The 22,648-nt window shown below is 37.4% G+C and overlaps 1 protein-coding gene and 1 pseudogene across 1 annotated transcript in view; one reads left to right on the top strand and one right to left on the bottom strand.

The window, feature by feature from the left end:
- The window catches only part of METTL15 (methyltransferase like 15), a 248,811-nt gene extending 226,576 nt beyond the window's left edge, over positions 1-22,235 (top strand). Inside the window, exon 9 of the mRNA XM_042904250.1 lies at positions 22,167-22,235. Within this exon, the coding sequence (XP_042760184.1) occupies positions 22,167-22,195 (29 nt within the window). The 3' untranslated portion in view covers positions 22,196-22,235. The remainder of the gene's footprint in view (positions 1-22,166) is intronic.
- On the bottom strand, positions 7,199-7,622 carry LOC122199321 (annotated as a pseudogene).
- Positions 22,236-22,648: the final 413 nt, after the last annotated feature.

The raw sequence follows: 22,648 nt of genomic DNA on the forward strand, positions 1-22,648 counted from the left end.
TTCAGCAGCAACACTGAGCCATGGCCTAAGATCCTGTAGCTATTGTCATGCCAATGACACACTGGTGCTTCCAAAGACTGGAGGGCAGAAGGCCTTTTTGGTCACCTGTGCATTTGAGCATGTCAATTCTTGCTCTTATTCAGACACACTGCACCGGGACATCCTATGGCCTCAAGACTATACTAGAAAATTAATCACCATAAAGACTCCTTAAATAAAATAGTGGGGAAAGAGAAAAGGAAAAAGTGGGTACTCTATATGAATTACAAATAATATAGTTCTTAGTTAATATATAACAAGGTAATAATGAAAAGAAAGACTTGTACACTAAAAATTACAAAATGATAAAAAAATTGTAAAAGACAAATAAATGAAAGACATCCATGTTCATGGATTAGAAGACCTAATATTGTTAAAATGTCCATTCTTCCCACATGATCTTTAGATTCAGTGCAATCTCTTTCAAAATTCTAATGGCATTGTTTCCAGAAATAGAAAAAAATTATTCTAAAATTCATATGGAATGTGAAAGGACACTGAAGGGCCAAAACAAATTTAAGAAAGAAAAACAAAGCTGGAGGTCTCATACTTCCTGATTTTAAAAAGTTACAGTAATCAAAGTTATAGTAATCAAAAAAGTATAGTATGGCACTGGCATAAAAACAGACACATAGACCAATGGAACAATGGAATAGACAGCCCCAAAATAAGCCCTGATGTCTATGGTTAAATGATCTTCAACAGGGTGCTGCTGAATCTACACAACAGGGAAAGGATAGTCTCAACAGATGGTGTTGGGAAAACTGAATATCCACGGAAATAGTGAATTTACCTTTATCTTATATCATATAAAAAAAACCCCTAAGATATATATATATATATATATATATATATATATATATATATATATATATATATATATATATATATTTATAGCTATATATATGTATATTTATAGATATATGTATGAATATTTACAGATATATGTATGTATATTTATATATATGTATATCTATGTGTATGTGTATGTGTTTGTGTGTGTGTGTGTGTGTGTGTGTGTATACACACATACATGTTGCCTGACTGTCTTTGGAATTCCCATATCTATGTAGATTCCTTGTATATACACTAGTAAATTTGATTTTCTACCATCAAAAAAAAAAAGAAAAATAACTCAAAATATATTAAACACTTTGTTATAGATTTAATGTTTGTGTCCTCCCCAAAATTCGTATGTTGAACTTTAATTCCCAATGTGATGGTATTTAGAAATGAGACCTTTGGGAGAAGATTTGATTATGAAAGTGGAGCCCTCATGTAAAAGATTAATGCCCTCATAAAAGACATCATAGCTTCCTCACCCCTTTTGACATGTGTGGACATGGTGAGAAGACAGCCATCTGTGAAGCAGGGAGCATACCTTCAGTAGACACCAAATCTGCTGGCACCTTGATCTTAGACTCCCCAGCCTCCAGAATGGTGAGAAATAAATTTTTGTTGTTTATACCAGTATATGGTATTGTTATAGTATCCCAAACAGACTAAAATAGAAATATGTACATAGAAGTAGGGTGCTACTTTAACAAATACCTAAAAATGTGGAAATGGCTTTGGAACTGGTTAATGGGCAAAAGCTGGAAGAGTTTTGAGGTGCACGCTAGCAAAAACCTACATTGTTATAAACGGACTGTTAAGGGTGATTTTATTTATAGCTCGAAAAAGAAAGGAGCTGTAGAGAAGCCTCAGTCTTTTTAGAGAATACTAAATAATTTTAAAAAGAATGTTAGTAGGAATATGGATGGTAAAGGACATTCTGATGAGATCTCATATGGAAATGAGGAACATGTTATTGGAAACTGGAGGAAAGGTCATCCTTGTTATTATAAAGTGGCAAAGAACTTGGCTGAATTGTGTTCATGTTCTAGTGTTTTGTGGAAGGTGAAACTTTTGAGCAATGAAATTGGATGTTTAGCTGAAGCTATTTTTAAGCAAAGTGTTGAAGGTGTGGCTTGGCACATCCTGACTGCTTATAGGAAAATATGAGAAGAGAAAAGTGACTTAAAGATGGAACTGTTAAGGAAAAGGGAAGTAGAACTTAAAAGATTTACAAAATTCTAAGCCTTTCGACATTTAAAAAAATTAAACACTATGGGGCGCCTGGGTGGCTCAGTCAGTTAAGCGTCCGGCTTCAGCTCAGGTCATGGTCTCACAGTTCATGAGTTCAAGCCCCGAATTGGGCTCTGTGCTGACAGCTCAGAGCCTGGAGCCTGCTTCAGATTCTGTGTCTCCCTCTTGCTCTCCCCTCCTCTGTTCATGCTCTGTCTCTCAAAGATAAATAAACATTAAAAAAAAATTTTTTTTAATTAAACACTAAGGGTGTAGCCATGTGATAGTTTAATGAAATAAGTGTAAGTGGGCCAACTTAACTTGAGGCAGAGCTATTCTATAAGACCATGGAAGAATGACCCCAAAGGCAATTCAGAGATCATCAGATTTGCCACTCCCATCACAGGCGAAGAGTGCAAGGGCCCATAGGGTAGAACAGTTTCAAAGGAGAGGCTTCTGGCACTTGAAGAACCTTGGTGCTTGCTACCCAGCACTGCCTCACATCCATGGCTCTGCTCTTTGCTCCATAGCACCATGCTCCTCAGCCACCACAAGTGCTGCTCCCCTGGGCCCCAGTGCAGAGCAGAACAGGCAGCAAGTTTTGGTGGCATCTGTGTGGTGCCATCTCTGCCACCACAGGCCCAAGGGGCACGACTGCCTCTACCTAGGTTTCAAAGGATGGAGCTTCCTGGAACCATAGGATTTCAGCCTCATTCTGAGAGAACTACTGAGGCAGGCCCCAGCAGAGAGCTGGCCATAGGAATGTTCTGCTAAGCCTTGGGGGTGACAATGTTAGCCCTATGGTTCTAGAAAGCAGAATAGCAAGCCAAAGAGTGTTCTTTTTTTTTTTTTTTAATTTTTTAAATGTTTATTTATGTTTGAGAAAGAGAGACAGAGTATGAGCAGGGGGAGGGGCAGAGAGAGAGGGAGACAGAATCCAAAGCAGGCTCCAGGCTCTGAGCTGCCAGCACAGACCCCGATGCAGGGCTCAAACCCATGAACCATAGGATCGTGACCAGAGCAGAAGTCAGATGCTTAACCAACTGAGCCACCCAGGCACCTCTAAAGAGAGATAATTCTTAAGCCTTAAGGTCTAATAGAATTTTCCCTGTTACATTTTAGACTTACATAGGACCTGTCACTCCTTTTCTATTTCTCCTTTTTGGAATGGGAATGCCTGTTCTATGCCTGTCCAATAGTCTTTTGGAAGCACATAACATGTTTGATTTCACAGGTTCACAGCTGGAGAGGAAATTGCCTCAGGATAAATCATACCTCAAGTCTCACCTCTATCTAATTTAGATGATATTTAGATAAGGCTTTGGATTTTAGACTTTTGAGTTGATGCTGGAATAAGTTGAGACTTTGGGAGATATTGGGATGGAATGACTGTATTTTGCTATGAGAAGGACATGAATTTTGGGGGCCCAGTGAATGAATGTTTGTGTCCCTGCAAAATTATGTTGGAAACTAACCCCCAATCTGATGATATTTAGAGGTGGGACCTTTGGGAGGTGACTAGGTTGTGAGGGTGGACCCTCATGCATGGGATTAATACTCTTATAAAAGAAACTCTAGAGAGCTCCCTCACCCATTCTGCCATATGAGGTCAGAGAAAGAAGATAGTCAACTAATAATCAGAAAGCAGGCTCTTACTAGACATCAAATTTGCTTCTGTTTTGATTTTGGACTTTCTAGCCTCCAGAACTGTAAGAAATAGGGGTGCCTTGGTGGCTCAGTCTGTTAGATGTCCAACTTCGGCTTAAGTCATAATCTTATAGTTCATGGGTTCAAGCCCCATGTCAGGCTCTGGGCTGACAGCTCAGAGCCTGGAGGCTGCTTCAGATTCTGTGTCCCCCACACCCCCCCTTGCTCTTTGCCCCTACCCTGCTTGTGCTCTCCCTCTCTCTCAGACATAAACAAACAAACAAACAAACAAACAAACAAGCATTCTTTTAAGTATATTCTTAAAAAAAACTGTAAGGAATACATTTGTATTGTTCATTAGTCATCCAATCTATGGTATTTGTGATAATAAGCCTAAATAAACTAAGACAGACCTGAATGTCAGACCTAAAACTATAAACCTCCTAGAAGAAAACATAGGAGAAAATCTCCATGATATTGGATTTGGGAATGATTTATTGGATATGACCCATCAAAAGCACAAACAATAATAGAAAAAGTAGACAAACGGTACTACATCAAACTTAAAAACTACCACAAAGGAAACACTGAACAGAATGAAAAGACAACTTACAGAATGAAAGAAAATATTCATAAACCATATACTTGTGTACTTTTATTATTATTATTATTATTATTATTATTATTATTATTTAGAGAGGGAGAGAGAGAGAGCACTTGCCCATGTGTGCACCTGAGTGGGGGAGGGGCTGAGAGAGCAGAAGAGAGAGAATCTTAAGCAGGCTCCATGTTTAGTGCAGAGCGTGACGTGGAGCTCCATCTAATGACCCTGAGATCATGACCTGAGCCGAGATACTTAACCAACTGAGCCACCCAGGCACCCCACCCTTATGCACTTTTAACAGAAATGTAAAATGGTTCAGCCCCTATGGAAAACAATATGGAAGTTCCTCAAAGAATTAAAAATAGAATTACCGTATGATCCAGCAATTCCACTTCTGGGTGTATATCTAAGAGAATTGAAACAGGACCTTGAAGAGATACTGCACACTCATATTCATTGCAGAATTAATTTTAAAAGTTCCAAAAAGCAGAAGCAACATTAATGTCCACTGACAGATGAATGGATAAAAACAGTGTGAAATATACATACAGTGGAATATTATGCTGCCTTTAAAAAGAAGGAAATTCTGGCATATGCTACAACATAGATGAACCTGGAGGAGATTATGCTAAGTTAAATAAGCCAGTTACAAAAAGGCAGACTCTGCATGATTCTACCTGTATAAGTAGTCAAACTCTTTAAAACACAAAGTAGGATGGTAATTGCCAGAGGCTAGGGAGAGGGACAAAAGGGGGTATTGTTCCATGGATATAGAATTTCAGTTTTGCAAGATGAAAAAGTTCTAGAGATCTATTTCACAACAATGTACATATATTTAACACTATAGTGCTGTATACTTAAAAATGATTAAGATGGTAAATTTTATGCTATGTATTTTTTAACACACACATCAAAAAAACATTATACCAACCAAATTAAATGTATCTAGTAGATGCATATGGCTCTCAAGTTCATGAGTTTGTGACCTCTGAACTGTAGAAGACATTGACAGGAAAGAGACAGAAAATTACCATTTATTGAGCACCTCATATGGGCCAGGAGGTATACTAAACATTTTAAAAATGTTTTCTTACCCAATTGTCACAATAATCTTATAAACATTTTTTTATTACCAGTTTACAGATGAGAAAACAAATTGTGAGTTTAAAAGACTTCTCTAAGATCATATATCTAATTAATCAAAGGCAGGATTTGAACACAACAGACTCCAGAGCTGGTGTTTTCTCCACTGCTTTAGGAACAGAGAAAACATGTCAGGAGAATAAATGCTATACAGAAAATCAGAGTGGTGAAGATCAACTAGCTATGTGAAATTTTTGAAGGTAAATAGATAAGTGTTCCATGGGGACCCCATTGCAGGATAACAAACTGTGAAGTACAGGAACCACATTAGAAGACACTGAGTGAGAACACTGGCTCTGGGTTTGAGTCCTGGCTCTGCCACTTACCAGCTTTGTGACCTTGAACTACTCACTTAGCTTCTCTATGCGTTATAAAAGTGCTTCTTAACATGCCTGGCAGATAATAAATGTACGCTAAACATTAGCTATTATTAGATAGTATGGTCTATTGCTAGATTTTAAAGGCCAGATTAGGTCTGAATTTGATGTCCTGGATAATAAGCAGATATCAGACATAGGATTTCAGCTAGGTTGATTGGAAAGCAAGCAGCTTTCCCTGTGAAAACTGTTTTAACTGCCTGCCAGTGAACAGTCTGTCCCTCTCCAATCCACTCACCACATAGCTGCCATGGTCCATCTGAAACTCAGTTTTGACTAAGTTCTTTTTTTCTTAAAAAGTTGTCAATTGCTCTTCATTTGTCACCACATTCTTAAATTTGCATGGACTTGAGAATCAGCTGAGGATGTTATTAAAAAGCATATTTGAAGGCTATGCCCACAAAGATTTTAACTCTGTAAATTCAGCTGAACCTAGAGACGCAGAGAGTCCACTGCTGAGAATCTTTGTTGGGATCCACTTCAAATTTATTAACTAATAAAACACTTCATGTCTTGGCTCTGGCTACCTCTCCAACCACATTAGAAAAAACCAACAACGACAACAACAACAAAAAACTTTTCTATCCTAAGATTAACTCTCTTGCACTAGAGTTTCATTTTTAGCTCCTGACATATTCAGAGCTTTTGTTGTTTCTGTTTTTCATAGAACACCTTCCATTTTCCTTCTTCACTAAACTCCCATGACCTTCACCTGCCTAAGCCTGCCCAACTATATTAGTCTTCTATTGTTGTGTAACATATTGCCCCAAGACTTAATAACTTAAAGCAATGATAAATATTTATTATTATTCAGAGTGTCTCTGCAGGAACTTGGAAGTGGGTTAGTTGGGCAATTCTGCTTTGGGTCTTTCAAGGGTTGCTGTCAGGTGTCAGCTGGAGCCATTTGAAGACTTAACTGTACTGGAGGATTATTTTCAAAGTGGCACAATCACATGGCTGGCACGTTGGGGCTGGCTGTTGGCAGGTGGCCCTTCTACATGGGCCGCTGCTTAGGGCTGCTTGAGAGTCTTCATAGCATGGGGGCTGGCTTTCCTAGAGCAAATAATCCAAGAGACCAAGGCTGAAGGTGCAAAGCCTTTTGTTTTCTAGCATTGGAAGTTAGAGAACATTTTTACTGCAGTCCTCTCTTGGTCATGCAGGTCTGCCCTGCTTCACTGTGGGAAGACACTACACAAGGATGTGAACACCAGGAGATGAAGATCATTTGGGGGCCATCTTGAAGGGTAGCTACTACCACATCATCATTTATCACTTAGGTGTTAATCCTCAGGAAGCCTTCCTTGAATTTCTTTTTTTTTTTTTAAGTATAATCTCTGTTTTCTTTTATTTTTCCAGAGAACAGTTTTTCTTCAATCCTTAAGGACTTAGCTCTTTAAATGGGCTTTGGTGGAGGTCGTGGGACAACACCCGCAGGTCTAAATCAGGGTGGCGGTGTTCCGTCCTTCCCGTGCTTCACGAGAGCAATTCCTGACTATCTTGCTGTGAACGGCACAACTCACCCAGTAATGTAGTTTCACATACAGCTTAGGAAGCACATAGGCGTTGAAAACACTCGCTTGGGAAATGTCCCTGACCGCGGCGGCGTCCTCTACTATGTTCCAGATAACGAACTTCTTAATGGCGTTGGCCTTGGGCACGCAATGGATGCAGTTGGTGCAGCCAGAAGGCTGCACGTGGCCGCGGCCTTTTTTGGCATGACCATTGTTCTTTCTTTTCTTGGTCATCTTGGAAACGAGGACCCGAGAGAGGCCTTCCTTGAATTTCTTTCCCAAATTGTGTAACTGCCTCTTCTGCATACTACTATATATGTATTTAAAATGGCAAGTGTGCACTGTATGTGTGTGCATACATATACATATATATCATATACATGTATGTATCAATATGCATATATGTATATGTAGGGGTCATGCCTTTTTATCCTTGTACTTTATATTTTGCTCAAAGATTAATGAAGGAAGGAAGAAGGAAAGAAGACAAAGAGATAAAGGAAGGAAAGATCAATCTTGAGCAATTAGATTTGGTTGTCACAAGGCTCTATGACACATAAGAGTTCCATTTCTGTTAATTAGCAGATGGTTAACAACAACAAAAAATATATCTTTGTAAGGGCAGTTGCGAAGGAGCAGGAACAATTAGAAAATATTTCACCACAACAGAAATGTTGAGGAATTTGTATGAATTTTGGTATTATTCAATTTGTACAGCTCTGAAAATCACATTCAGTCATATTTGGGTCTAATTTTCTTTTTGTTCTCCTTTTGATGTTTCACTGACACACTGTGGCTCACAAATAGGGGGGATGGTCTTAGAGATGGAAGAAGACAAAAATTCTCAATACTAAAAAATTCCTAGAATGTTTTAAGGACTCAGTTCTAATCTTCCTATGCTGGGAGGTCCACATGCACTGAAGATATTAGATATTTTTCTTTTATTTTTTTAATGTTTATTTATTTTTGAGAGAGAGAGAGAGAGACAGAATGTGAACAGGGGAGGGGCAGAGAGAGAGGAGACACAGAATCTGAAGCAGGCTTCAGGCTCTCAGCTGTCAGCACAGAGCCCTATGCGGGGCTTGAACGCACAAACTGTGAGACCATGACCTGACCAAAGTCAGATGCTTAACTGAACCACCCAGGTGCCCCTAGATATTTTTCTTATAACTAGATTCTACACTGAAAGAGAGGTGTACACATAAAGACATTAATGAAACTTCATCTTTTTAATGACACCATTGCTGCTGTTTTCTGGAAGTGGCTCTTCTGTCCTTTCCAACAAAATTCTTACCTTGATTTCCTATAATCATTAGTTTGTGCTGGTTTCTTCCCAGGACTATGAAAGAGTCAAGCACTACTTATCTTTATATGCACATCATGGTCCCTGATACACAAATGAATATGTATTAAGCATAAGCTAAATGAATGAAATCATTTATTCAAAGCAATCCATGTTTAAGATTACATCTTAGCAGATTCCTTCCCACCAAACACACTACTTATTGAAATCTGCAGAAGCAGTGAGCTGATTCTAATAAACCAGTCATAATTAAAATAAAATGTAATGAAATCAATTTAGGAGAGTTTCTTCCACATGTATATTTTATACACAGCATTCTCTGACATTATCTGACAATTATCCTTGCCCACAATTTCCTTCTACTTCAAAAGGGACTTGATTTTGCCTTCACAATTTGGAACCCAAGGTTGTTTGTCCTTTTGAACTTAGTGTCACGTGAAGCACAAGCCTGACTCTGATTTTCAGGGGAATGCTAGTCAACAAACTCACTGAGCACTTTCTAGGTGTCAAACACTGTGTTAAGGCACGGGGATAGTGAGGATACTGTGTCTGCCTTCTAAGAGAAAGTAGTTGAGTTCCTGTATGATCCTGGAGACCGAACAGAGGTTACTGTAGTAGTCATTGTAGTATGTTGGCCTGATTACCCATCCTACCTGCTTTAAGACTGAAACACTAATTCCCCTATTGGCTGCATGTTGATGACTGATAGCTCATGATTGAGGCCCCTGAGGAGATTGGCCTTATCCTGAAGACAGCTACTTCACCTAAGGTTATGTCCCCTGGTCAACATGGAGATATAAAAGTCTGCCCCTGGCCCTGATTTTGGACAATTCTGCAGGGATGGAGATTATATATATATATATATATATATATATATATATATATATCTCCAATATCCAAGATATATATATCCAAGATATATAAAATATCCAATATATAATATCCAAGAATTTTGGGTAACACTAATAAAACATAACCCACGTGAACAATAGGAATCTAATTTGCTTGTTTTAGTATTTATCACACTTGCCTGAAACTCACAACTGGAACTTAGTATCTAAGTATAAGAACTCAGCACTTATGGTGTAAGTGTGGATTATTTTCAATGCATTAAAAGTAGGGAAATTTTGTTCTCTTTTATTTGTAGCAGCTACTATAAGAAAGGGAAAATGGAACTTTATTTTCATCTCTCTGAAGAAAACTTGTAGATAGCATTCTCATTGTATTTGTAGGTGTTATTATAAAGCAATGTATCTAAATGTCAAGAGGGTTTTTTTAAAATCATTTATCTTCATAGCACATATGTTGGAATATTAGTTAGCAATTTTTTTCTAATAGCTAATTCTATACTGTAGTAGTGACAGATACATACCAAGTGGTTAATACAAGGTTACTTACTGTATTCATTACTTGCTTTTCTCCCCTAATACAGACCTCAATATATTAAGGTATAAAATCTTTCTAATCATTTGAAAACATCAAAATGCATCTACTGATTGATAATGAAATTCCAAAAATAAAATTAAAAAGATTTACATATAATTTACACAAACATTTGATATATAAATTCAAGGTAGATATGTCATTCACAAAGTCTTTTTCTAAACTTTTCTTTAGTTAACATAACAGAGAGAATGACAAATTGCCATGTTACCCACACTATTTGGCAGCATGGTACCTGAAGCCATAAGCTAAATGTTTATATCCTACTATGGGGTGGAGTATAAAATTTGCATGAACTTTTAAGACTTCAAAGAAATTCCTACAATGACCTGTTTTTGCCTAATCTTAGATCATTCTTTTTTTCTCTACCTCCTCACATTCTTTGCTGCACTTAAGCAGTAAAGTTTGAGAAAAATTGCTCTGCAGATTTGATTCAGGACCATAGATTTGGCCTTTTGCTTAGAGATGGCTACAATTTATTTATTCACCCATAATTTATTGACAACCTACTATGTATAGCATTGTATGGAGCAAGTTTTCTTTCCCTACAGCAGTCCTATACTGTACAAGGCAGCTTCCATTCAACCTTGGTAATCCACACTCCATGTTAAGCCTACAGATTTTTAAACATGACTGCACTCACAGTCATCAACATGGAAGGGAGCTATGATGTCCTAACCTGACCTTTGCTCAGAGGTAAGGCACCATGAGTGCTGAAGGCCAGCTCCTCAGATAAACAGCAAGCCAGCTTCCCCTAATTAGGCATCTTTCCAGGTGCTCCTCAGACAAACAAAGGAGATCTGATGTGGATAAGGTGAGGAATAGTTTAAAAGCCAACTGAAATTAGTCAATGTAGTCTTAGTTGCCCCCACCCCTGCACTCCTCTTTAGGTCCAAAGGTTACATATTTTCCTAACATTTCTGCATTCAGCTTTCTTGCTCAGCAGGCTTTGTAGAACCCAAGGGGTTTACATTAACCAGATGAGGGTGGATGAAATCAAAGTTCCATCCACTGCGGTGGGTGGGCTTGGGCAAGGGAATGAAAATGTTTGCTAAATTTAGATGGCTCATGTAGTGTTCACTAACTATAACAACGTGTTTTCAGAACACTGAATTTGGAAAGACAAGCAGTTTCCCTCCTAACCAGCTTCATTCAGCACTGAATTGAACAGGATTGAAAACACTTGAGAGCAGTGACTTATTTGAAGTCTTTTTAACTGCAAGGTTTCCACTGGACTAGGATGAGCACACACTAGTGTGTGTGAACAGTTGTCAAGAGGAAATCATTACCAATCTCTGTTTTAAAAATAGCCAACGAGTTTTCCTTACAGCAAACAATAGATTTTTATTTGGCAAAGTTCCCCATAAATAAATGACATGCCCAGCGGTATCTGTTGCCATTTTAATGTTGACAAAAATCGACTGATTTCAAGTGGACGTGAGACTGCCATATTTGTGATTCAATTTAATGAAATACCTAAATTAGGGAATCCATTATTTTTATTGGTATTATTATTACTTGCCTGGAGGAAGAATCAGCTGACTATGGCTTTCTGTCTAAGAATATCTGCTTGGGGAGGATCCTTTTGGGGGCTTTTACCTCCCCGAAGAAGTAATTACTTAATCTATTTTTTTTAGTTAATTATCAGGATTTAAAAAAAATCATCTTCATTTTTCCAGATTTGGAGAAGAGGACTCACTGGTTCTCTCTCATCTTTTGTGTGATTTATATGGTTTTCCTTTTGTTGACCCTACTGTTTTTATCTCTGTTCTTTTATTGAGTAATTGTCTTGATGATTGCTGTCTCATTTATTTGGTGTCCTTTTCTAATCTTTGTCTTTGCAATGAGAATTGTAAACAGCAGCACCAGTGAAATCCGTACAAGGCAACCAGTGCCACACCTGGGAATCAATAGCTGAATGCATTCATAGTTCTCAGCAAACCTGCACTTGGTCCTTCCTGAACCAAGGGAAGCTCTTACTTGGCTTTGATGAAGATCTCAATCCTCATCTTGGCTGGCTAAAAGAGACCAAAAATGACAACAAAAGAAAAAACAAAAAAAGACACTGTTCCCTTGTAATTCATAAACTTTAGAGGCCAAATCACTCTTGTAGGAAGATACTTCCAGGATAGCTAAGTTACTGCTGGAACATCTTTTATCTTACTTTCAGCATGATTCAAGGTCTCTATGAAAAAAAAAAAAAAACCCTGTAATTTTAAACTATGCAGTAAAGCTTCATATTATTGTATATTTTGATCCATTTGTTTCTTTACCAGTGAATGTGAAATAGACATGTATAACTCCTACCTAAGATAAGCATCCACTTCCTGTGCATGCAACCTTCCAAAGCCTACCCAAGCCTGCTTTAGTAGTTTCCAGAACTTCTACAAAATATGGAAGATTCCAGGTCAATAAAGTTGTTTCCCCTTCTCTTGTCCCTATTTTAGAGAATATCACCATTATCTATTAGCTAACTAAGCCAAAACATGTATCATTCCTTCTGCCTCTTCCCTTTCCCTCACCAGCAGCAACAAGTCAATTCAATCCATGGATCCTCCCTACTAAATGTCTCTCCAATGCATTTCCTTCTCTCAAGTCTTGATTGCTGAAGCAGTCTCCTAACCAATCTCCTTGGCTCTCTGTTATTCCTTCTATACTCTGCAGACAGAAAGATACTCATCAAATATAAATATTTTTTTTTGCAACCAACTGGTAGTCTTCAGTGCTCTTCATTTCAGTACAAAGTCTAAATCCTTAGATGTCATTGAGGACCTTTCCAAATCTATACCCTAATTACTACTTCAACATTGTCATCTCTCACTACCATCTCCACCTTGAATCTGATGACAATTACTTGGTGTTCTCCAGATACACCTCTTGCCTTTGGGCCTTTGTACCTGCCGCTTCCTCTATCTAAAACATTCTTCTTGCTTATTGCCTGGCTACCTCCTATTCATTGTTTAAGTGTCCACTTCTCCAGGATGCCCTAGATTGGGTTTAGAGTCCCGTTTCTTTGCTTCTGAAACTTGAGTTCAGTCAATGGTACTTGTCACACTGTTTCTCCAAACTCTTCCCAACCCATCCTACCACTGATGAGATTGTATCCTATTCAACTGTCTAAGTCCAACACCTGACATAGGGCCTGACACAGAGCAGGCTCAATGGACGTTGGTTGAATGAATGGATGAATAAGTTAACTAATGAATGATAGAACATGCAGATGAACACTGATTTTTCATGTGCTTTGCTGCTTCTTTTGAGGCTGCTTTAAGGCACTGTAACTTTTATGTATAAACCATCCCTGTATCTGCTCTTCTATGACAACATTCACCAACAATGTGTACCTTTGAAAGGTTATGGTGCAACTTGTTGTTTGGAGATTTCTGAGAGTAGGATTGAAGCTTTAGGTAAAGTTTCAGTAGGAAAGAAACAAATGGCAGGACAAGAGCAGGACAGCTTGAAACCACAGGGACAGCCAGTGAAATCCTCTTACTTTTGAGGCACAGAAATGAAGGTCAGAAAGGTTAACTGGCTGCCAGGGGTCATAACCATGTTAATCACAAAGGGTCCTAGAGCCCAGACCTCCTGATGCCAGCTTATATTTCCTCAAGCAGTGTGGGGCTTTTGTGCTATTACTGTAACATTAGTCTCATGTGACTACTGACCGCTTGAAATGTGGTTAGTGTGAATTGAGATGTATTATAAGTGTAAAATCCATACCTGATTCAAAGACTGTAAGAAAAAAGTGTAAAATATCTCACACAGTAAGTTTTATATTTTTAAATATGTTGAAATAATATTTTAGATATCTGGGTTTAAAGAAAATATTGAACTGAAGCTCTTGTTTCTTTTTCTTTTTTTAATGTGACTAGTAGAAAATTTTAAATTATCTATGCTGTGCATTATATTTCTATTGGACAGTATTACGCAAGATGAATTTTAGGTAATGCACAGACAGGGTGTTAAATAAGAGTAAATCATACAGTAATAAAAGTTATTCTCTTCTTTATTTCCCTTTAACTCTTCTGATTGGATCAAAGAGAAATCCTAGTTTAGTACTAGTTTTTCTCTAATACTACATAATTTCCCCTTTTAACAATAAGAAAGAAGCACGAAACTTAGACTTAGAAGGCCATAAATCTAGATAGAACTTGACAACATGGTTTCTGTGTTTGCTTTGAAAATTGTCCTCTATTTAGGTTAGATGGTACTAGTTTTCCATTTATTGTGATGAAATAAGCTTTCATTTATAAATATATTCATTTAACTAAAAAAAAGAGTATATTTAAATCAAAATATTAAATAAATACTAGCACAGATAGCACAGAACTGAAGAAAAGTCTTGGCCAAGCTTTGGGAAATAGCCATCAATGTAGTATCTATCCCTGGCCAGCCCAATATACTTAGTCTTCTATGTGTGATCCATAAAACCTCTACATATAATTTATTAAACTTGACTGTTCAGAGTTTAACTCCAACTTTGTTAAGGCCATTGCAACATAAATGTTTCAACATCCTTTCTTAAACAACTGAATTCAGACATAATTGACCAACAAGGAGTATGATGGTCGAGGTCCCTAAATGGTCATCCTAGGTCACTAGGATGACTCCATTTAATCCCACTCCATTTTTTTTTTTATTTTTATTTTTTTAGACAGAGACAGAGCATGAACGGGGGAGGGTCAGAGAGAGGGAGACACAGAATCTGAAACAGGCTCCAGGCTCTGAGCTGTCAGCACAGAGCCCGACGTGGGGCTCGAACTCACGGACCGCGAGATCATGACCTGAGCCGAAGTCGGCCGCTTAACCGACTGAGCCACCCAGGCGCCCCAATCCCACTCCATTTTATCCAGCAGAAAATGCTGGAAGTTTATGGAAGTTGAATATAGAAGGAACTTTGACATTCTGAGTGGGAGAGCTGAGGAGAACAAACATGGAAAAAATTGGGTTGACGAGAAATGAGGAATATATGAGCAAATAGAGGCCAAGTAGCATAATAAACTGTGGAGTGACTGGGCTTAAGTTCTGGTTTGGGCTTGCTAGCTCTGTGATCTAGGATAATTTACATAACCTTTCCATAGTTTAGTTTCCTTGTCTGTAAACTTGTTAATAATAGTCACTACCTCCAAGGCTTTCTGTGAGGCACATACTAAGTACTAGACCAATATCAGCTATCACCATCATCACCCACACTGTCACACAGTGATGTTCAGAGGTGCATGGAGACACATATGTGAGTTTAATCTAGAATAGGAGTTAATAAATTGGGACCTGGAACTCAAGAGCATGCAGAAGGTAATATATCACCAAAATGAATCAGGATTAGGTTAAAGATAGCCAAATTACCTACAGGCAGGCAGGCTTTCCTCTCCAAAAAAGGTCCAATCACTGTGGACTATTTCATAGGCACTCTGATGACACTGGACAATCCTATAGAAATGTTTCTTTTTAAGGTCTCTACATGGCTAATAAATGGGTAAATATTATCTCATTTATTGCCAATGATGACACTTCTATCTGGTTAACTGCTGTTTTTATAACATACTAAGATATTTTTTCCTACAGGATTTTTTGTTTATTTATTTTTTATTTTATTTTATTTTTTCCATGTAGCAGTTGGGATCTTGGGAAGCTAAGAGGAAGAGAAAATCCCTTTAAATAGCTTTTTTTTTTCCTTTTAGCAATTGCGCTGATTACTGTACCCTGAGGTTGATGATGATTCTGATGATAGGTAAATTACTGTAGCAGTAACTTAGACTAGTATTTTGAACTTGAGCATTAATTTGTGCCTGTTTTGTTCTTCATGTACCTCTCAAAAACCTTAAGAAACCTATAAGCAGTAAGTTTTAACTTTTTTGAGGGACTTAAAATTCCATTTGAAAATCTACTGAAAGCCATGAGGTGTGTCTCCAGAAAGATGAATGTTCTCATGTAAAAAGAAAATGTTTATACATAGTTTCATGGGGTTCAAGGGCCCCCTGAAGCTTAGTAACCCCAGACTGAACATTTCTGTTGTGAGGGCAAATAAACTATAGGCCAACCTGGAACTATGGAGATAAATACAGAAAATGTAGTTGAGCAAGGTCCCTGATCTCTGGGGCACAAATATCTGTCTAGGTAAAAGGCGGGACAGAAATGCACTTAAATTTTAATTATTGATGGGAAGTTGAACTATCTGTCTTCCTCTTGATTTATGTCTTTACAGTATAGCATCATTATTAAAAATGCTGTGGGTCTTAGAGAAAAAGATTACCATCAGAGCTTAGTCACAGAGAAGCTGGTTAGGTCTTCCTGAAGTCCATGAATGACACCAGGTGAGAATGATTGAAAAGTTTCTGAACATCTAGTTCAAATCATTCATTGATCCAACCATTTATTGTATGTATACTGTGCCAAGCAGAGCTCAGGGAGCCTGAGTTAATTTTCTAAGGTCACAAAGTTAGCTAGTGGCTGAGCCAATGACTCTATTTTAACTCCTACATTGGGACTTTGTCAGCTCATTATATGGCCTCCACAAAAACATGTCATGATGAGATAAAATTCACAGTCCACCAAATCCTACTTTTGTGTAGAGCTATGTACTGACAAAAGAAGAATATAGCTCGTTCGGCATTTTTAAAGAGATAAGGAATTTAAATTGAAATCAAGATTTCAAAACATGCAATGCTTGCCATTAAACAATTTAACCTAATCTATAACTTAAACTGATGTAGTTTTTCCACTGGCCTTGACTATAATTTACTTTTCCTCAATCCTGTTCAAGTATTTTGCCCAATCTGGTGTTCCACAGAACACTCTTCTCTCAAGATACTTTAGTGCACAAAAGATTTTGTGGCCAAATAAGTTTGGGAATTGTTCCATGTTATAGTCTCTGTTTGGTGTGTTAAAAAACATAGAAGAACATTAAAGGTTCTGGGAAGTCCTACAGTAAAACATAATAGCAAAAATCTTGTCTCGCTTTAAGTCTGTATTTCTCAAAGTCACTATACCTCAGAACACTTCCCTAATGTAACACCTATTAAAATCCCACACAATGGATACTCTGCTATGGAGAATTCTGCTGGAGCTTTACAAGTCTTTGGTCTAAGCTCCCATTTTCCAATGATTGTTGGAAATTCAGAGCCACTATTTTATGAAAGCCTGTTGCTTTGGCATGCCCTCCTTCTCATTTCAGTTATGAAAACAATGCTAGCTAAAACCACCCTCTTTTTCTAAGCTTCAAGCTTTTCTCTCTACATTACACTGGCTTCATGTGCTGCCATCTTTATTCCCATTCTTCTTCCCACCATTTCTATTTCAGAAGTGTACTGTAAGGAAAGAATCATACATGGGGACAATTATTTATTTGATAATAAAAAATTGAAAACAATATAATCTTTAATAATAGGGGGATGGATAAGTAAATGATCCATGCAATAAAATGTTATCAAAAATCACATTTTTCAAAGATCATTTAGAGATGTGAAAAAGCCCATGTTATGTTTTAGTGATATAAGTAAGGCACATCATATTGAGTGCACCATTCCAATTTTGTAATATATACATATACATGTACATATATACATATATATATATACACATACATATATTTTTTTTTTCCAATGCACACATGCATAAGAAAAATTTAAAGGAAATACTTTAATATGTTTGGCTATTTATCTCTGAGAAGACTGCATTTTTTTCTTTATAGTTTAAGCATTTAAAACATTTTTTACAACAAATATAGTTTTCTTTTAATACAAAACAAAACAAATGGGTTTTACAGTGTGGGCTCAAACTGGAAAAAGACACCCTTTCAGACATGGGCTGACTTAGTCCTCATGCATATTTCATCCAGAGATTACCAAGTAGTATTGTTTGTTTTCCCTCCAAAACACTGTTCTTACTTCCTCTAATTTCAGAAAATCTGAAACATGAAAGTGTTGTACTCCTTCCCTGAAATTATAATCCTTTTTTTTCAAATTAAGCTTTTTATACTAAGATGTTTTTTAAAACTGATTTTGGAAAGACTATTTACACTTTACAAAATTTATATTAGTTTCTTACAGGATTTAATTTTTATAGGTAATACAAAATAATACATATGCAAATCTGTGTAGCGGGTTCTTCACACAGAAGTACCCTTGAAATAAAAGGATGAAATGGATCTCGAATTCTAATATGCACAACTTCTGAATTGCTGATCATTTGTATAGACTCTTTTCTCCTGAAAGAGATAGTTTGATAGTGTGATAGTTTTTATGGTAGAGGAAGTTGGTCCGATGTACTTGAAGGAATAGGAGGCACTTTGTGAGACCATAAAAGAGGACATTTAAAAGAAGGAGCTACTTTACTGCCTGCCAGAACAAAACTTAATAGCTTTTAAAGGAAGATGAAATAATCAGACTCATTATAATGTGATTTAACCTAAATGTATATATGTTTATATATACATGTATAATATATGTATATGTGTAATGTAATGTTACCTTAAATGTCTTGCATAAAAATTTTAACAATTACTAGATATAAGAAGAAATAAAAAAATAAGGTGACCAATAATTTTGACATAAAGAAGCCAAAAGAAACAAATCCTAGATGACTCAGAAGTTAGGAGTACTAATTTTAAATTAGCTATTAAAATATATATTTAAGAATTTAAAAGGAAAGATGTATTAGGAGATATACAATGGGAAATCTCAGAAAAATGAAACTATAAAAAAGAACCAAATTGAACTAACAAACACACTGTCTGGCCCTTAAAAAGTTGATTGGATTGTATTAACAGCAGCCTGGAAACTGGAAAAAAAAAAAGTTATTGAACTTGAAGATAGGAAAATAGACATTATCTACTCTGAAGAACAGAGAAGAAAAGATTTAATAAAATAGAAAGAATATATTCTCACTGACCATGGGACCTTATAAACTGTTCTAACGAAAGTGTAATTGGGGTGCCTGGGTGGCTCAGTCAGTTGAGCGTCCAACTTTGGCTCAGGTCATGATCTCACAGTTTGTGAATTCCAGCCCTGCATTGGGCTCACTGCTGTCAGTGCAGATTCCCCTCAGGATCCTCTGTGCCCCTCTCTCTGGCTCTCCCTCATTCATGCTCTCTCTCTCTTTCTCAAAAAATAAGTAAACATTAAGAAAAAAGGAAACTGTAGTTGAAGTCACAGATGTAGAGATATTGAATAAGGCAGAAAAATAAATCTGAAAAATTAATGACATAAAACCCCCAATTCTGGAACAGCAGCAACAATCCACAAGCACATCATGGTCCATTTGCTAAAAATCAAGAATAAAATGAAAATGAGAGCTATTCACTAATTTCAGCTTTCCAAACTTAAATATCTCTAATCTCAACATAATTTTCTACTTTTAAAATTACTTCAGGGAGCCTATGTGAGTGATCTTTGATAAATACAGAGAACAAACTAAGGATTGCTGGAGGAGAGGGTGGGGGGGGTGAGTAAAACCGGTGACAGTGGTTATGGTGGGCAATTTTTGAGATGTGCACTGGGTGTCATATGTAAGAGATGAATCACTGGGTTCTATGCCTGAAGCCAAGATTACACTGTATGTTAACTAACCTGAATTTAAATTAAACAAACACACAAATAAATAAGATGATTTAAAAAATTAGTAAAGAACTTGAACTCAAAGCAAAACTTGCCAAACTTCAAATCCAGTACCTTTATACAACTGTATTTTAGAGAGTCAGACGACAATCTCCTTTTTCCTTTTAGGATTTAAGATGACGGAAATAGCTTAGAAAACATATCGAAGTGTTAATTGGCCGTCTTTCATTTGAAGTTTACCACCTGTTGGCTGATACTGGTCCAAATACCACCTCTACCCACTCCAGACCATAAGCTCCACACAAGTAAGGGATTATTTTTTGTTGTTGTTCCTTATTCAGGAATATATTTATAGGACATAGAAGAATGACACACAGTAGGAACTTAATGAGTAAATGAAAGAATGAGATCAAAATGAAGGCAGACATTTCTGTGATTTTGGTTTATACAATATTTGGCACTTGTTTTGTTAACACACCAGACATAATATTTTCAGATGTTTCCTTGAGCTATTCTAATGAACATCTTAGTGTAGCCTGTATAATAGTGCAGCAATAATAAACCTGCTGGCCCAAAGTCAGACTGATAAATAGGTGAGTGATTATTCTTGCATTCACTGCTCACCTATATATTGTTTTATCTGGAGAGAGGAAAAAGAAAAGGGCAATCAAGTTCCCAGATTCTTCTGGTGCCTCTGATTTAGTCTTCTGGCTCTTGCTGGGGCTGTTTGTTCCACAATTTACGCTTCATTTAATGTAGTATCCTAAAAAAAAAAAAAAAAAAAAAAAAAAAAAAAAAAAAAAAATATATATATATATATATATATATATATATATATATATATATATATATATATAGTGACTTACTGTATCCCAGGTCCTTAACATTCCTATTAGTGCACTAATGGTCATGTGCATTGTTTCAGAAGTCAATGCATATAGGGAGCCTGGGTGGCTCAGTCTAAGCATCTGACTTCCGCTCAGGTGATGATTTCACGGTTCTTGAGTTCAAGCCTCATTCTGGGTGAGCTTGAGACCCGCTTCGGATAAGCTCGAGACCCACTTGGGGTAAACATACGCCCCCTTTCGGATGAGCTCCACTCCTCTCCCTCTCCTTCTCCCTGCCCCCGCCCCCATGCCCCTCGTGGGATCGTCTCCCTCTTCACCCTCGCTTACTTGCACCCTCTCTCTCTCCAATTAAAAAAAAAAAAACATTGGGGCGCCTGGGTGGCTCAGTCGGTTGAGCGTGGGACTTCGGCTCAGGTCATGATCTCGAGGTCCGTAAGTTCGAGCCCCATGTCGGGCTCTGTGCTAATAGCTCAGAGCCTGGAGCCTGTTTCGGATTCTGTGTCTCCCTCTCTCTCTGACCCTCCCCCATTCATGCTCTGTCTCTCCCTGTCTCAAAAATAAATAAATGTTAAAAAATAAAAATAAAAAATATAAAAAAATCAATGCATTATATTATCAGAGTGTAACCAAGAAAACAGAAACCACCTTAAGACTTTCCAACACAGTGAATTTAATTCAAGGATTTATTACACAGGTGATGGAAGTTCTGAGACCCACAGAGGAGGTAGTAAGGTATTCCAAAGTTAAACAGCAGGAAATCACTACCATCTCTGGGCTAGAAAGATGAAACATGTAGTGGTATTAATGCCCAGGGAGTCATCAGGTGGAAGCTGGAACTAAGACAAACCTGCTGAGCCATGAAACCAAGGAGCTGTAGCCATAAAGGAGAAGTAAGTGTTGAGAAGATGCCTCAGGTAGAGAGGCAGGAAGAGAAAGGCCCTGGCTTCTCTCCTACCCCATTCAATCTCTGACCCGTGTCTTTCCTTGTCAAAACTCAGCCAGAAGACAGCTGATCTGGGATCCTGGGAAACACGGACTGCAGGGCTCAGTCTCTCCCTCTAATGGAGAGCTGAGCTGGAGAAAGACAAAGGATGGAGCCACCATGCCCAAGCTCCTAGCCATAGTGCCTATAGGTGTGTCAATTTTTTCCAAAATTTAAAGTAGTTTTTCCCAAAGCTTCTATGTTTGGTGCCATGTCTCAATGGTTCCACAATTCCAAGTAATCATTTTCTTTTGGGGGCTGGGGAAACTTTACAGGACCATCTGGTGGCGACCATTGGAAACTAGAAGAATCTTCTAAAAATAAAAATTACTTAATGCAGCCTTGCTCATCTCATTATGGATTTTTAGACATTTGACTGAAATATGCCAATAAAGTAACTTTTGAAATGTTTCCTTTTCCAAGTTTCTGAACCAGAAACAGAAAGCTTATCTTCCTGTTAAGCATAGGCTACTGTTGTGGTAGGCTCTTAACCTGAAAAATGTAATGAAGAGAAAATGCATCATGCTATGAAAGCTGTTTGAAACTTGTATTGCTATAGGACTAACTCTAAAAGATTCCTTAAGATTCTGAAAATCAAGAAAACCAAAGAGGAACTTAAATGCTTGAATCCTTATCTTTCTATTGCAGATCATGTCATTGGATACTCCAGAAAATGAATATGTCTTGAAGTGCATGGAGTGTGTGATTAAATCCCTGAGTAGGGTGAGTATGACATAATAATGCTTGACAAGTCCTTGAAGCATTTAAATAGCAAGCAAGGAAGAACATGGTTTCCTGTAGCATAAGGAGTTAGAACTTGAAGTACCAGAATGGAATTGGCAAATGTTAACACTTGAATGGCTTTCTAGAAATATTTCCTAATGCAGTCATAAGTTAGGACAGTGGAATTGGTTTTCCAGAGGGGAGTGATTGGAACAGGGGTTTCTGAAGTAAACAAAGAAAAGGCATCAGGGAATATACCTAATGAGTCAGCTATTATTAACTCTTTTCTTTAGGTCCAGCATTAGAAATAACAGTGTTACATCTGCATTCAGTAAAGTACACATATTATCTTATTCAGTCCTCAGGTGAGAAATTAGGGTTTAGAGAGGTTAAACATGGCTTGTTCA

Source organism: Panthera leo, chromosome D1, assembly GCF_018350215.1.
Source record: "Panthera leo isolate Ple1 chromosome D1, P.leo_Ple1_pat1.1, whole genome shotgun sequence".
NCBI lineage: Eukaryota > Metazoa > Chordata > Mammalia > Carnivora > Felidae > Panthera > Panthera leo.